Source organism: Rhinolophus hipposideros (genome assembly GCF_964194185.1).
Source record: "Rhinolophus hipposideros genome assembly, chromosome: 7".
Classification (NCBI taxonomy): domain Eukaryota; kingdom Metazoa; phylum Chordata; class Mammalia; order Chiroptera; family Rhinolophidae; genus Rhinolophus; species Rhinolophus hipposideros.
This window is the reverse complement of record NC_138053.1, coordinates 93,920,147-93,935,192: the sequence shown is the minus strand read 5'-3', so window position 1 is coordinate 93,935,192 and position 15,046 is coordinate 93,920,147. Positions and strand designations below refer to the sequence as shown.

At 43.3% G+C, this 15,046-nt stretch overlaps 1 protein-coding gene across 5 annotated transcripts in view; it reads right to left on the bottom strand.

The window, feature by feature from the left end:
- The window catches only part of CTNND2 (catenin delta 2), an 840,835-nt gene that overhangs the window by 193,053 nt on the left and 632,736 nt on the right, over positions 1–15,046 (bottom strand). For all 5 annotated transcript variants that reach the window (XM_081054244.1, XM_081054243.1, XM_081054241.1 and 2 more), the window contains one exon: positions 12,591–12,804. In XM_081054244.1, the coding sequence (XP_080910370.1) occupies positions 12,591–12,804 (214 nt within the window). The remainder of the gene's footprint in view (positions 1–12,590; positions 12,805–15,046) is intronic.

Genomic DNA, 15,046 nt, shown 5'->3' with positions numbered 1-15,046 from the left:
GGAGAGAAAGAAACTTCCATCGAAGTTAACACACTGTTATTGGGGTCTTTTCATTTCTTTGAGCTGAACTTCATTTCCATCACTTTCTAATTTCCTTAGTCTGCTTCATTTTTTTGTCATCGCACTTGCCACTCCCTGAAATGACAGGTTTATTGTCTGTCTTGTCCACCATAACACAAGCTCCATGAGAGAAGTTCTCTGAGTTTTGAGCTTGAAACATTCCATAATGGTTCTGATAATGGATACTGAAATCACACCTAGTATGTTGATATAGTTCACTTCTTTTTATATAGATCAACTGAAATCCAAGACCCCTCCCAACTGTGCCCTTTCTTTCTCCCTGGATCACAGGCATCCCGTCCTGACCCTTAGGAAGGGTGCTGCACCCTCGAGGTGGGCTATAGCTAGAAGTAACCTGGGCCTTCACCCTGTACCCCAAGCACCTAAACCTCACTGTCACACAGTAGACACTCAACAAACATTTGTTTAATAAATGAATGAATTTGAGCCTCAGCCTACAGCACTCCTTCAATCTCTAGGACTAAGAGAAGAGGTGAGCAAGAAGAATTTAATGGTGTGAATTTCCTAATTTGATTAGATTTGGTCTTGTTGGGAGGAAATTAGGAATCAGAACCAGTGCTGAGGGTTGTAAGTTTTTGCCTTTTGCATTTGGATATATCTGGACTATCTGCTATAGAGAGATAAGCGTAAAATGGGTAAAATGACAGGAGATAACAGCAGACAACTCTACACAGAACGTGCGAGATACAAAGCTGGTTAGGAGATGAGTTGGGAATAAGAAGCTGACCAAACACAAACACTTCTCTCTCCTTTCCTTCTGGGATCCATTAGAGTTAATAGCAGTGGGCTGACGGGCCTACTGTTTCCTTCCAGCAAATGGAGCACAATTAATGTAACACCGGCCTCTCTTATCCCTTCACTCATTCTTCCCCGGGGAGGGGTGGGATTTATCTAAGTAATCAGGGGGTACCCATGGTTTGGCTCAGCTCTGTCCTTGCTCCTCTTGGGAATGAGTGGCCCTAGGCAATTGGTTCCCCTGGTCTCTGTGGGAGGAAGGCTGTCCCTCACCCTACTGCCAGTGCATTGGTGGACAAATCTGCCTATTTCTAGGCAAACTGATCTCCAACCTGACCTCTACCAACAATGAGTTGCTAATGAGGCTTCCCTCTTTATTTTGTCCAAAACTTGGCTTTGGAAGAGAGGGTACAACAGAGGGTTCTATAAACAATGGCCGGAGGGCCAGCCACTTGCTTTTATACATAAAGTTTTATTGAAATACAGGTACGCCCATTTGTTTATGTGTTGTTTATGTGTTGACTACTGCTTTCACCCAACGTAGGTAGAATTGAGTTGTAACAGAGACCCTGTGTCCTTCAAGCTAAAGTAGTTACCATCTGACTCATTACAGAAAAATTTTGCCAATTCCTGGTCTGGAATCTGGAGGAATGTTAGAAAAGCATGTTGCTGCGAGAGCAATGCTTTCAGGGTGGAGAGCAAAGGAAAAGGAGAGGGAAGGCAGGACTCCATTTCAGAAAATACTGCTATCACTACACACACCAAAAAGCAGAGTGTCCAACTGAAGAAGTAGGTTCAACACATGTAAACTCAGCTGAGCCTTCCCCCAAATTGCGGGGGACCAGTAGAGAGAAATGAAGCACAGAAGCACATCCGATCAGAGCAGTAAGAAGAGATGATAGGAAGATGAGGATCTCAGGGCACTGGCACCAAGAAGCAGACATGGTGACCTGAGGAGCACAGAGCAGGGGTGCTCCTGGATACATGTGTTTCAGCGACATCAGGAGAGACGCTTCAGTTCAGGAATCTGTTGAGGTGATTCTGCAGCCTTTGGAGGGATGGTGACCTCATGAGTCCATAGTACAAAGCAGAGGCATAGCTGCTGTGGCAGGATGGGTGGGTGGTTGTGTGGGGACAGAGCCCCAGAGAGCAGTTTCCAGGCTCTCAGCCTCATGTGGAAAGGTGCTGGCTCGGGTAGTAGATGGCTGTTGGCTGTGGCCGGTTAGCCAATTGGCCACTGATATAACTGTCGCGGCCACGTTGGGGAGTCAAGTTGAGGAGAGTCGCCGAGAGTCGGTCGGTTGGTAGCAAAGCGGGCAGCAGGTCGCACGTCGTGTGAACCCAGCCTCCAGTGAGACCATAGTGGTATGACTCCCCTACCTATGGCTCTGTGGGTGTTCCTTTTTGGCCTCACCATGTCCTGCGTTCTTATGTGGGGAGCGGGAGCAGAGACCCCGCAGGCTGCCCCGCCGGACACCCCGCACAACTCATGGCGCAGCGAGCAGGGTGTGGTGTCGGCTGACACTCTCCGGAATGTACTGGAGTAGTTTACACGTATAAAAGCTCAGTTTCATAAGCCAGGGTACGGTGCCGGCCCAAACCTACCAAAGCATGGTGGAGCGGTTTGTGCGTGTGAGAGCCCAGCTTCGGGAGGCCCATGAGGAGCGACACCGGGAACAAGAGGCACGGTCTGCCTGGGAGACTCAAGCCTCCAGCTGGCACACCACCATCTTGGCCATGGAAGGCGTTGCCTTCATTTTGGTGATCTGCTGCGGCCTTAGGCTCCGAGGGTTGTGGATATCTTACATGGAGGCCTCCACCCACTCAGACACCGGGCACAGTAAGCAAGATTCCGACCAGGTAGGAATGAAGTCTGACTCTGGGCAGGAGGACAGGTGGCCCACACACAGTGTGTGGTGTCCGGTGGCCACTGTTCTCAGGAGTTGGACCCCCAAGGAGGGGTGGGAGGACATGGACGGCTCTCCGGCCAGCGTGGAGAGAGCCCTGCAGGCTCTGGCTGAACGGTTGCCAGAGGAGGAGAAGGCTAAGCCGGCCGTGTGGGCTGGATGTTCCTCAGGGCCTTGAGTCTCAACACGGAAAATGCGCTTAATGAGATGGCCCAGGTGCCAGACCAGATCTCCTGGTTGGAGGCGCTGGAAGCCCGGGTCCTCCTGTTAGAAGAGGGGCCCCACAGTGGAGACTCTGAAGCAGAGTCAGAGAAAGCAAGTGGAGACAATGTGGCTCCCAATCCCTAAGCCCGGCCAATCTTGAAACAAAGGGTAAAACTGAGCAACCTGTGGGCCTCGGGGGCGTTGCTGCCCGCAACCCAGCTGTGACTGAGTTCACAACCTACACCCCTTACACTCCCACTGAGTTGCAGGAGCTGAGACCCCGCAGGCCGCCCTGCATGACAGTCTGCTAACAAGCCATAGTGAAAGACCTGTCATCATCACACACACCCTCCATGTGGCACTGCAGAACCAGAAACCCAACTGCCACAGAGGAAATTAAAACCAAAGGTTTCAAATATGCAGGAAGGGAAAGAAGTCACCTCCAATGAGACCTGGTATAGGGCACAGGTCTGTGCTGTGGCAGCTTAGCTGTACTAGAACTACAACTCCCAGAATTTCACTTTGCTGGGTTCCTAGTTAAGGATGTCCTGGGAGAAATCTGCAGGCAATCTGGCAGGGGCCAGGGAAACAGCTGGTGGTGAGCTCTGAAGAACTGGGCCTGGGGCATCAGGGGTGTGGCAGCGTGTGCGCACTTTCGCTGGTTGGCTGCTTCACCTCTGGGTGTGGGACAGCAGTGGGTGCAGCTCCGCCAGCTGCCACCCATTCTCTTTCAGCTTCCCCAGGACCTGGGTCAGGCACATGCGGAGTGCTATTGCAAAAGGCGCCAGCTTTTATGTGTCTCTCATGTGACCAATATGCATCCAATGAGGGGCAGAAGAGGGTGCCAGACTGTCCTCATGGGGGCTCCCTCTGCTTCATAGCAGGCTTCTTTTCTTGATCTCTGCCTGCTGACCTACATCACCTCCAGGCCCAGCACCAGACACAGAGGCAAACCTTCCTCAGACTTCATCAGCTCCCACTGGTGTCAGGTCTCATCCTGCTAATAAATCCCCTTTTTCCCTATCATACTGCTCACACTTCTCAGGTCAAACCCCGGCTGATGCCTGCTGATGGGCATCACAATGCTCCACTGCCAGCATTGCAAGATGGCAGCAATGTTTACAATTTCACTTTCCCGAAGAACAGACAATCGGCATGGATGGATTCATTTACCCTTCAACTGGTGAACGCATAATACCAAAATTCACCTTTTGCTGGCAATTTTTCTCCTGATTTAATTTAAGTTCACAGATTAGTACTCTGGAAGCCAGGCATCAAACTGATCTCACCTCATTGACTAAATCCAAGATCTCCATTTACTCATCTTCCCTCCGATACTGTGGTTGCAGAATAATGGTCCTCTATACCAAGTCTCATTGGAAGTGACTTCTTTCCCTTCCTGCATATTTGAAACCTTTGGTTTTAATTTCCTTCACGTCCTAATCCCCTGAACCTGTGAATATGTTACCTTGTAGGGCAAAAGGGACTTTCAAGATGGATTAATTTAAAGATCTTGAGATGGGGAGATTATTCTGGAGATTCTCCTGGTTATCCAGGTGGGCCCAATCTAATCATATGGGTCCCTAAATGCTGAGAACCATTCCTGGAAGCAGTCGGAGGGAAATATGACTATGGATGACTTATCAGAGATTCAAGGCTGCTGGCTTTGAAGACAGTGGAAGTCGGTACGAATGAAGGAATGTGGATAGCCTCTAGAAGCTGAAAAAGGCAAGGATTGGCCCTAACGCCTCCAGAATGGAGTACAACTCTGTTCACATCTTAATTTTAGCTCAGTGAGACTTGTATTAGAATTCTAACCTCCACAAATGGAAGACACATTTGTATTGTTTTAGTCAGCTAAATTTGTGGAAATTTGTTGTAGCATCAACAGGTAACCCACACAGCCTTCACTGAGTGGCTTCACGGCCTCGGCTAGGACTGATCTCTGGTACACACCTATGTTTGGGATAACTGCTCTTACGGTTTGGGATGGCTTCTTAAGATGATGGGCATGGGCCAGGGTTCACAACCTTGAACCGTGAGATGAGTGGGAGTTGACAGTGAAATAATGCATCTTCTGAGGCTCTGAAAGTATGGCACCAATTTTAGTGAAGCAACCCCAGTTTTTGAAGAAACCAGGCCTCAAGGAAGCACAGAAAACCCTTCTGGCAGAGACTATGCAGAATAAAAAGTTCGGGAGGATGGCTTTTACACTTCAGTGAACTTAAGAATTGTGGACTTTGAACTTAAACACACAATGGCAAGAAATATTGATTTTCAGACTTTAATTCCTTTGCATTTTAATGTCTTTGGACTTCAACATGAAAGTGGATTTAAACTTTGATTTTTAATTTCTCCTTGGAAGTTTTATATTTGGTGGGGTTTACATTAAAATTCAAAGCATCTCTGGCATTTCATTACTGGTGTGTCTCTATTCATTTGTATCTTTATGATGCTGTTTAATTTTACTGCAGCACCTCTGATATGCTATGCTGGACAACATGGCTGGACATTATTTGGGATAAGAAATATATTTGGGATTTCATTTTACATCTTGGGAACATAGTGACCAAGGAGTTGATTTAAATAATGTGCTGTTCTGACCCATTTCAGCACCTCTTGCTTTGAGTTATAAAATGCCCACCAGGATTGCCAGGTCATCACCAAAATGCCCGATGAAGATGGAGCAAAGGCGATCTTTACAAAAAGCTTACTTAGCTCTTGCTTGGAAGAGATGAGCCAGGCCTCTGGGTGATCTTAATAAATAGGATGAGAGAAAAAAAACCCAAACAGGCTGGAAGATGTTAGTGGGGGAAAACGCTACCCCCTCGGTCCAATGTCTCCTTCCATGCAGGGTGTTTAATTAATGTTACACCCTAGACTTGTTTTGAAATAGTAAGCCTATTCTTGGCTAACAGACCTAAAGTAATGCCTTCAACCTGGCTTCTACCAGCAACACAGATAATATTTAGTAATATTTACACTTTGTCTCATCTCTCAAACTGTTCAGCACTCATGCAGGGAAGAAGATATTCTTTATTAGGGACACAACAGGATAAAGAAGAAAATGGGAGGAGTAATTCAGCAGACGAGAAATTTCATCACATTTCTGCAAGATGTAGAACAGATGGAAGTGAGTTGGCTGGTGAAGCAGTGAGGAAACCAGCGCAGCCCAGGATATGCACAGAGGGGACCCCACTGTGATGACCCAGTTAGGTGGCTGACTGTCCTGGCAGATCCCCAGGAAAGACTCATGCTCAGACAAGGCAGGCGTATGGTATGTAGAAATGAGGAGGGAGGTTACAAAAGGGTGACTGAGGGAAGAAAACAGTCGCCTGCCCTCTCATTGTCTATTCCTATCTGGGTGGAGAGAACACCCAGCTGCCAGAAAATTACTGACCCCTCCCTCCAGGCCAGGCAAATAAACAAAACAAACAACTCAGAAGAATATTCTCCAAAGAGGTTGACTGCACTGGGGGAGAACTACTAAAAAGTTACTGTGGATATCTGAGCCTTAGAGCAAAGCCCTCCTCAATGGACACAGCTCACTCCTACTTGCTCCCCTGATGTCAAGCTCACGGTTAACCAGTGTCATCAATGTGCACAGAGCTCAGCCAAATGCTCTACTCCCATCTTAAAAGTGAGCAGACAACTGAGGGTCTCTACACATTTAAAGTCAATCTGCAAAATCAATGAGAAAGACTCCTATAAATAAATAGAAAGACTCCTATAAATAAATAAATAGACAATAGAGAAAAGTGAGACGATTCATGATAAAGAGAAAAAAACAACAACCCTTAGTTCTAAAAAATATCCTTAGAGAAATTCAAGAATAGTTTATATTCAATAAATAAGAATAAAGGTTACTAAAAAATAACACGGAATTCTTAGAATTAAAATCATAATAATATTTCCTCCGATCCATGCCCCTAAAAATGCCTCATAGATAGGTTGAAGAAAACGTTGGATATTGGAAAAATCTCTCTAAATGTATGCTTAAAAGGCAAATGGATCCAAATTATATATGAAAATATGAGAGAAAAAAATCCAAGAGATTCAAAATCTGACTGATAATAATTCCAGAAAGAGGACAAAGCAAAATGAATAAATTTTAAACAAAATAAGATAATTTTCTGACAACAAAGGTCATGATTCTTTAAATTGGAAGTGTCCAATACCAAAATATATTTTTTAAAAGGCACAGACAGACCTACATATCTCATCACAGGCTTAATAGTATAAAGGATAAAGTTCAATTACAGAAAACAGTCATCAGAACAATAATTTTCTATTCATCCATAGCCAGTAAATATCAAACATGTATGAAGACTTAACACGGACATTTTCAGAATTTCATCTTCTAAGCATCTTTTTTTTTTTTTTTTTTTTTTTTAAGGAACTTATGTAAGACTAAAGCGAGAAAGAGGAGGTCATTGTATCTAGGTGACAGAAGCTCCAAACCAGGAGAGCTGTTTAGCAGGTATTGAGAGCCATCATTCAAATGTACCCCAAAGAGAGAGGATTCTGGTAGTGAGATTTGGAAAACTATAGAATTAATGATGATTGAAATCATGGATAAAGTTGAGTTGGTGGCATTGTAGCTGATGGAGGATCCATTCAGCTACGATGCTAAAAATGTACCCCTTTGACAAGAACCATCGCATTGGACCCATGGGGTATATGACTGTAAGTACCACATGGATCTGCTCCTCCATCATAATGTGAATGCTGTTCTCTGGCTTTCAACTTCCTTTTTTAAAAAATGGATCTATTTTTTTTATTAGTTTCAGGTGTACAAAACAACATAATGACTAGACATTTACACCCCTCACAAAGTGATAACCCCAAAAAGTCTACTACTCCCCTGACATCTTACATAGCTATTACCATACCATAGACTATATTCCCTAGGCTGCACTTTATATCCCGTGACCATATATATATATGTATATATATATATATATATATATATATATATATATATATATATTAATTATAGTTGACATTCAATACTATTTTTTATTAGTTTCAGGTGCACAGCGCGGGAATCCATACAAGCCATGAAGTGATTCTCCCAGGTCCAGCACCATCCGACACCTTACGGTTTTCCAGCATTATTGACTATATTCCCATACTACACTTCACATCCTGGTGACTATCCTGTAACCGCCAATTTGTGCCTTCTAATTCTTTCACCTTTCTCACCCATCCCTCAACTCTCCACCCAGCTAACAACCATCAGTTTGCTTTCTGCACATGTAGTCAACCCTGAGAGTGTAAAAGTCAAGTATGATGACACAGGTTGTGAATGAGAAGGGTGAAGACACAGGAGCCCTAAAATATCCTTATCTTACAAAAGGGGTGAAAAGAGTTAATGTCTGTGTTAGATGGGAGAAACGGAGGCTTAACTTTAAAGTTACTGATTAAATTTGCAGATGGATTCAACATATGGATTCTGGGGGTCATACTTCAACTTACAACAGAGCCCTTTGGAGACAAGGCATTAAATCAACTGACCTAACACTTCTAAGTAAAATAGTGAAACTGGGCCTATCTTCTTAATTAAAAGAAAAGACTCTTTGGGTCTGTGAAGTTTAAGGTCAAAGAATATACTGCTCTTGGAGAAGTAGAACTCTTCCAGTTGCTTTCAACTGAAATAAAACTTACTAAGTTTTATAGTTCAATAAAACCTGTTTTATTACGATGTGTAAAGCATTCTGAAATCTTTAGTTGAGAATTTCAAAATTTAGGTTGATTATTTCCATATTTACAGAGAGGAAAAACTATATTAGTCAAGCCCAAAGGACATGCAGCATTTCTAATCAAAGTTTATTTGCTTTGCAGCATTTCAAATAATGGCTAACAATATAATGGCTTTAACTGGATTTAAATAAAATTCTGATCATCGTCTCACAGTAATTATTGCATAGGAAGAAAATTGTTTATTTCAAGGCCTAACGGGCAGTGGCAAAATATATTCTGCTGTGAACAGATACTGCACTGCAAACAGGCAGCTGGGATTTTAAGTATGCATGTTTGTTGAATAAATGCATGTAAATACCTCAAATTTTAACATTTTATGATTATTTGTCGAGGAATACCCAGTAAATAATTTAAAGCTCTGCAGGACCATTTCTTTCTTTTAGTCTTTTATTGCTTACAAGTTGGTACTCTACACCCTTTTGGGTATATAACTTACGTCTAATCTCAAGTCTGGTTTATACACATGTTGTATTTTTTTAAAAATAACTAAAATGGTTCCTTTCACTATTTGTTTACAAACTATCCTTGTTTGTAAATATCTACAGAGGAATTCAAAGGGTATTATGCCCTATAATTTTTTTTCAACACACATGTGTGTTCATGCATTCATTAAGAAGCAGGAAGGAGAAAGTAGCAGAAAAACCCGGGTACGAGGGGGGCTCCTCTACTGTCCTGAGTTGTTATTCCTTGCTGAACTCTGTATAAGTTCCACTGAAAAGTTAGAAGGGAAGTAAAAGCCGTATTTGTTACTTTGAAGTCATTGTTTTAGTTAATTCATGCATGAATATCCAACCCAGTTCTAAAGATGGCTTGAGGAGGGGCCTTGTGACAACAGAAGTGAAGTGAGCCTTTTTACTTTTACTCTGTTCCACCCTCCAGAGCCATCCACTGCCTTGCTGCTCATCTAGTTAAGTTTCCAAAACGTGGACACGTTTGTCAGGGAGATTCCTGTAATAGTTAGCTGCCAGGAAAGCATGGGTGCGACAGTTCAGAACAGGGACCTGGGCGATCACAGCGGGTGCTGGTATGGTCGAACAAATGCCAGACCTGCACATGCAGATGTTGAAGGCTTAGAACACACCTGGCCCCCTAGAAATTCAAAAACACCTAAGAAATAACAACTAAGGAATGAACTTAGAATGTGGATGTACACAGAAAGGCTTACTGTAGTAAAAAGAGTTCATCACACTTGGGCAGAGACAAGAATCTCAGAGGAGGAGTGGAAAGATAATAACGGATAAAAGAAATGGAGGGTTTGAGGACCCTGAGGTTAAATTAGATTACTTGTACTTACATAATGGATACCCAAAGCTCTGTAGGAGCCCTAAGATGCCAAATGTTCATAGGTCACTTTGCAGATGACCGTGGGCTGGTGCTGAAGGTGAACAAGACTCTCTAAGGCTCTTTGAGGGGAATACATTTGCTTCATTTTACTTTTGGATCAGGCAGTGGCGTGAGCTCGGGCTAGATCTGTGTCGCTGAAGCGATGTCTAAACAGAAGGCAGCAGAGCCCTGTGGATTGCCAGGCGCCCTCAGATTTCTGCAGCACGGATATTTAGAAGGCTTTGTTACTCGGACTGGGCATGTTCTTGTAGATGCTCACTTCCGACTTCCTTTTCTAGAGCGGTCGCTGGACCAAGGGGCTTGTCGTTTTTCAATAGTATCCGTCACGGCGACTCCAGAAACGATGAGCTTCAGCCCATCAAAATGGTATTACAACATGTTTTTCTTTGAAACGGGTGAAATTTGTGCCTGGAGTTCAGCCAAGCACAATAAGAACCCGTCTCTGCAAAGGCAGAAAACATGCTGAAGTAGTGCCCATTGTCACTCTGAATAGATTTGCCTGCAATGGCTTGGGTGGCATTATGGCAGAAGACAGCACAGCTTCTAAGAGAGGAAGAGGACAGAGTCTGGGCCACCAGCACATGCTGATGAAGAAACAGAGGGTCGGGACATGACAACGGCTACAAACCTTCATTTTTCTCCAAAGGAGCCAAATAAGAGCCGTACACACTCTCTAAATGCCAGCATCAAAGTTTCCCCAGGAAAGAAAGCTCCTGACATTCGGAAGTGACATTCTGCCTCAGAGGTTTCCAAAGGAGGCTCACATAGAGATTTCTGATGTCACCCAGCTGCACAGAATGGGTGACACCCAGCCTACCAACCATCAGTTCCTTGACAGTGGCTTCAAATATCGGAAGACACCAGGCCTGCTGCAGCAGGGGGTGTCATGGGACAGGGGCAATGCCGTCATCTCTTTTCTGGTTTCAAGCTATCAATCCTCTCAACCCTTTGCATGTGATAAGATACAACGGAGGTCTGTGCTTCCAGGCAAAGGTTTTCTCTGTTGGAGCAAATCCCAATTTTAGTAAAATCCAATTCTTTCCAGGTCATGAAATGAACGCACAGGTAAACAGCAGAAGGTGTTCCTTTATTTCTGTTGGCCTCACGCATCCATTGGCAAGGTCTTAATGCACAGAAGGCCCACGAGGTTTGTTTTAGATCACACACTGTGGCGATGCCTTTCTCTTGCAGGCATTTCCAATTGAAACACAATCCATGAAAATAAGGATGGGTGTTCATAACCATAAAGGCAGGGTATATTTTCAGTTATTGAATTCACCCCCAAATTATCCTACACTTTATAACACGTGCAGAATAATAGTTTTATCTTCCCCGACCCAGGTAACCCTATGTTATTTTAGTGTAAAACATTAATGGAACAACACTGTCACCCTTCCTGATGATTTTTTTCCACAAGGACAATTCTTCACTTAGAGAGAAGAACACACACAATGGGATCTAGTTCTAATTCAGCTACGAGTGTGACAGAGACGTGACGATAACCATAAAGAGTGTGAACCGATGCTGGGAATCTCGACCCAAGATTGAACAAATATTTATGACTCCAGCTTGAGTAATGTATATCCTTAAATAAACAAACTCACAGAGACGCCACCAGCATAGCTACAAGGAAATGCCAGAGTCAAGTCAAGAGCTCAGTGCAATCCTGGGTAATTAAAAGATCCTTTTTTGAGAGCCAACCTTGCAATCTACTTGGCAAATACTTGCTTGAATGAGGTGCTGTGATGAACTACAAAGCAAATATCACCTAGAACAGCAATGTGTATAATCAAGAAGACTAATCTGAAATCCCACACTGAGGCCACCAATTTTGTTAGCAGTCCAACCAGTAAAACCACAGGTTTAAAAGTGAGGGGCAAGAGAAAATGGCTTATGTTCACTGTGTCAATGTATGTTCTAAGAAAGATACGTGTCAAAATGCTTTCCATGCTCTCATTCATTCATCCTTACGGCTCTATGAGGGGGTAATTCATCATTATCTCCATTTTACAAGACTCAAAAGCTCTGTGCTGGTGGAAAGGCTTTCTCTCATGTTCACGTTTGGAAAGTTCCTTAATACATGATACCATTACGTAATACCAATATCATAAATGTTTCATTCGAGAAATTGACTGTTCAGAAAGATAAGCTGTCTGTTGTTAACCACAGTATCACCCAGAATATACACTTTATCAACAATAACTCAGATGACGTGTCCTTTGGTCAGTGATTGTTAACTCCATTCTAACGACAGCCCGTGGGGGCTGTAGGGTACCCAAGGCCTCCTAAATCGAATGACCAAGACTGTAGTGCGGTCATAGGATTTCAGTGAGGGTTATGTTGATGGGATTCTAATGATTTAATTTGTCCACTCCATGTGTGTTCCACTCGATATGCTCTTGTTTCATCATCTGCAACTTCCCGTACCCCGAACTGCCTGGGTTATTAGCCTCTGAGAGGACTGGGCCATCACACTTTGTTAGCACACCTGCTACCGTGCCAGAGAGTGGACGACGGATCTGGGGTGTCAGTCATGCTGTTAATACGGGTGCTAACCTGTGACCAGCTCCCGGATCTCCAGGTCGGTGGTTTTCCGGAGCAATCTCACCAGCGCGGGGATACCACCACAGTTCTTCAGGGCGATTTTGTTGTCGTCGTTGGCCTTCCCATACACCAAGTTTCTCAACGCCCCACAGGCACTACGGTGCACTTCGGTCATCCGATGGTCCAGCAGATCCACCAGGAGCTGGATACCGCCTTGTCTCCTTATCTGAAAGAGCAAAGGACACGCCCTGTGCCTTAAAGAGGAAGCTTTCACTACTCACCCCGACACAGGGTTTCTCACATGAAGCAGCTGCTACAATTGAGTGCACCGAACTGAGTTAAGGCACAGGCAGGGAAAAGAAAGCACATGCGTGTTCGCCTGCGATTCTGTTAGCTTTACGGCTTTTCCTATCCCACTGATGGAAACTCAAATGCATTTCCTTTTAAGCTACAAAATTTTGGAAAGGTGCTTTTCACTTCCTAAGGAGTGTCTCAGACATTTCTCTCTACAAAAATATGCCACACACTCACGGCAGGAAGCAGCTGGAAAGGCAAAAGAATGCCTTTCACTCCTAAGACTTATTCGGTTTAACCACTGTCTTAAAGAGCTGCAGGATTGATGTTCAAAACGTTAAGATGACGCTTATTAGGGAAAGGCCCCCAACATTTCAAAGGAATCAGAAGCTAAATGAGAAACCGAAGAACTCATGCAAGAATTTTCGTCTTAGAAGAACGACCTGGACGATAAAGTCACTCACCCTAAGAGCAGGTCAGAAGGGTATATTACGCTTAACTTAGGTATTTGATTAATAACAACAAAATCACATTAAATTTTGGTATTCATTTTACTCAAAGAAAATTTTGGTTTTTTTTGGTGGGTGAATGAAAAAAACCAAAACAACACCTCGCAATCTGTTTCTACATGTGTCCTCTTCCTGTCATCCTCTACTTTTTAGATCAACTCCACACAGACATCATTTCATGGAATTTTCACCAGTAAAGCTGTATTTGAATATTCCTGCATTTATATGGAAAAATAACATGATTCAGTCAGTAATATTCTTTTTTTTAACTTCAACATCCCTCAGGGATTGAGGAATTATAATTTGGCATGAAAAAATATAATTTGGCACCGTCCCTACTTAATTTTCTTATTAAAGAAAACACATTCATCCCACAGATGTGCCTGGGCACATGGCTAAATCCCCCAAATCTTTCAAACATGCTCATATGCCACTTTCTCAATGAGGCTGCTCCAAACACACCATTTAAAAGTGCAACCTGAGCCACACCACATCCCCAATCCAGCGCTCTTGTTTTACCTTCACCTGTGATAGAATTCCTCAGAGCCCTTGTTGTGGTCTAACTTTATTACGTTTATTGCTATCGTCTGTCTTTCTGCTAGAATGCATGTTCTTGGAGGACAAGCCTCTTTGTTTTGTTCTGATAGACCCCGATCCCCCTACTAAGTGCAAAGCTGGGCACGGAGTTCAATGAGCATTTGCTGAGTGAATGGGGAGGGAAGGTGCATTACTTGTTACAGTACTGTTCCTCAGATTAGCGAATGTTCACTTTTCAAAACTGAGTAATAGCCTTCTTTAAAAAGAATAAAAAAAACTTGTGAGCAGCTAAGACTATCTCCGGGGTTGGAGGGAAGGGCTACAGCAGCTTTTTCCAAACAGTTTACAAATAAAATACGGGCATGCGTCATTCATATAAGGCGGGCCATGTCATGATTCAGAATACACCTTTAGAAATTATTTTCATCCATCGACAAAATGAAAACAGAGAAAGCTGAAATCCTCAGAGAACTCATAGACTTTTAGTCCCTAATTTGGAATATATGAAATGTGGTGTTTTCCATAGTTTCCCTCCTGTGGGAACAGGATCCCAGAAGGACACTGGCTGGACAGGAGGTTAAGGGCATTACCTTCCCCCAGGTACCTGAGGAGCCTGCGGTGGTGAGAGTGCCTGGGGAAGGCAGCTGAAGGGATTACCAGAAAGGACCAGAAACAAATGTTTCCCAACTTGCAATTTTACCTAGGACCTGCGTGGCACCTACTCAAGAAAGATGACACGTGTACCACTACATACATGTGTCTCATACACACATCTGGGTCCTAACCACATTATTATAATACTTCAGAAGGGATATTCCACCTGTATGAAAAGGTTAAACTGTGACTATCATTTTCTCTATGTGTGTGTATTTATATGTGTGTACTTTAAAATACTCTGGCTTTAATTATTTTAATAATGATGAAACCATTAAAAAAGAAGAAAGCCATTACATTTAACCAATTGGTTATATATTAAAAGCAGATGGTATGGTAAATTTATCTATTTCATCTATATACCTATACATGTTGCCTAGACTGCATATTATAGTGACTGTTCCGTACTTATGATAATATATTTCCCATTCATACAACTTAATGAATTATGCTATTAAAGGATTATTTCAAAGC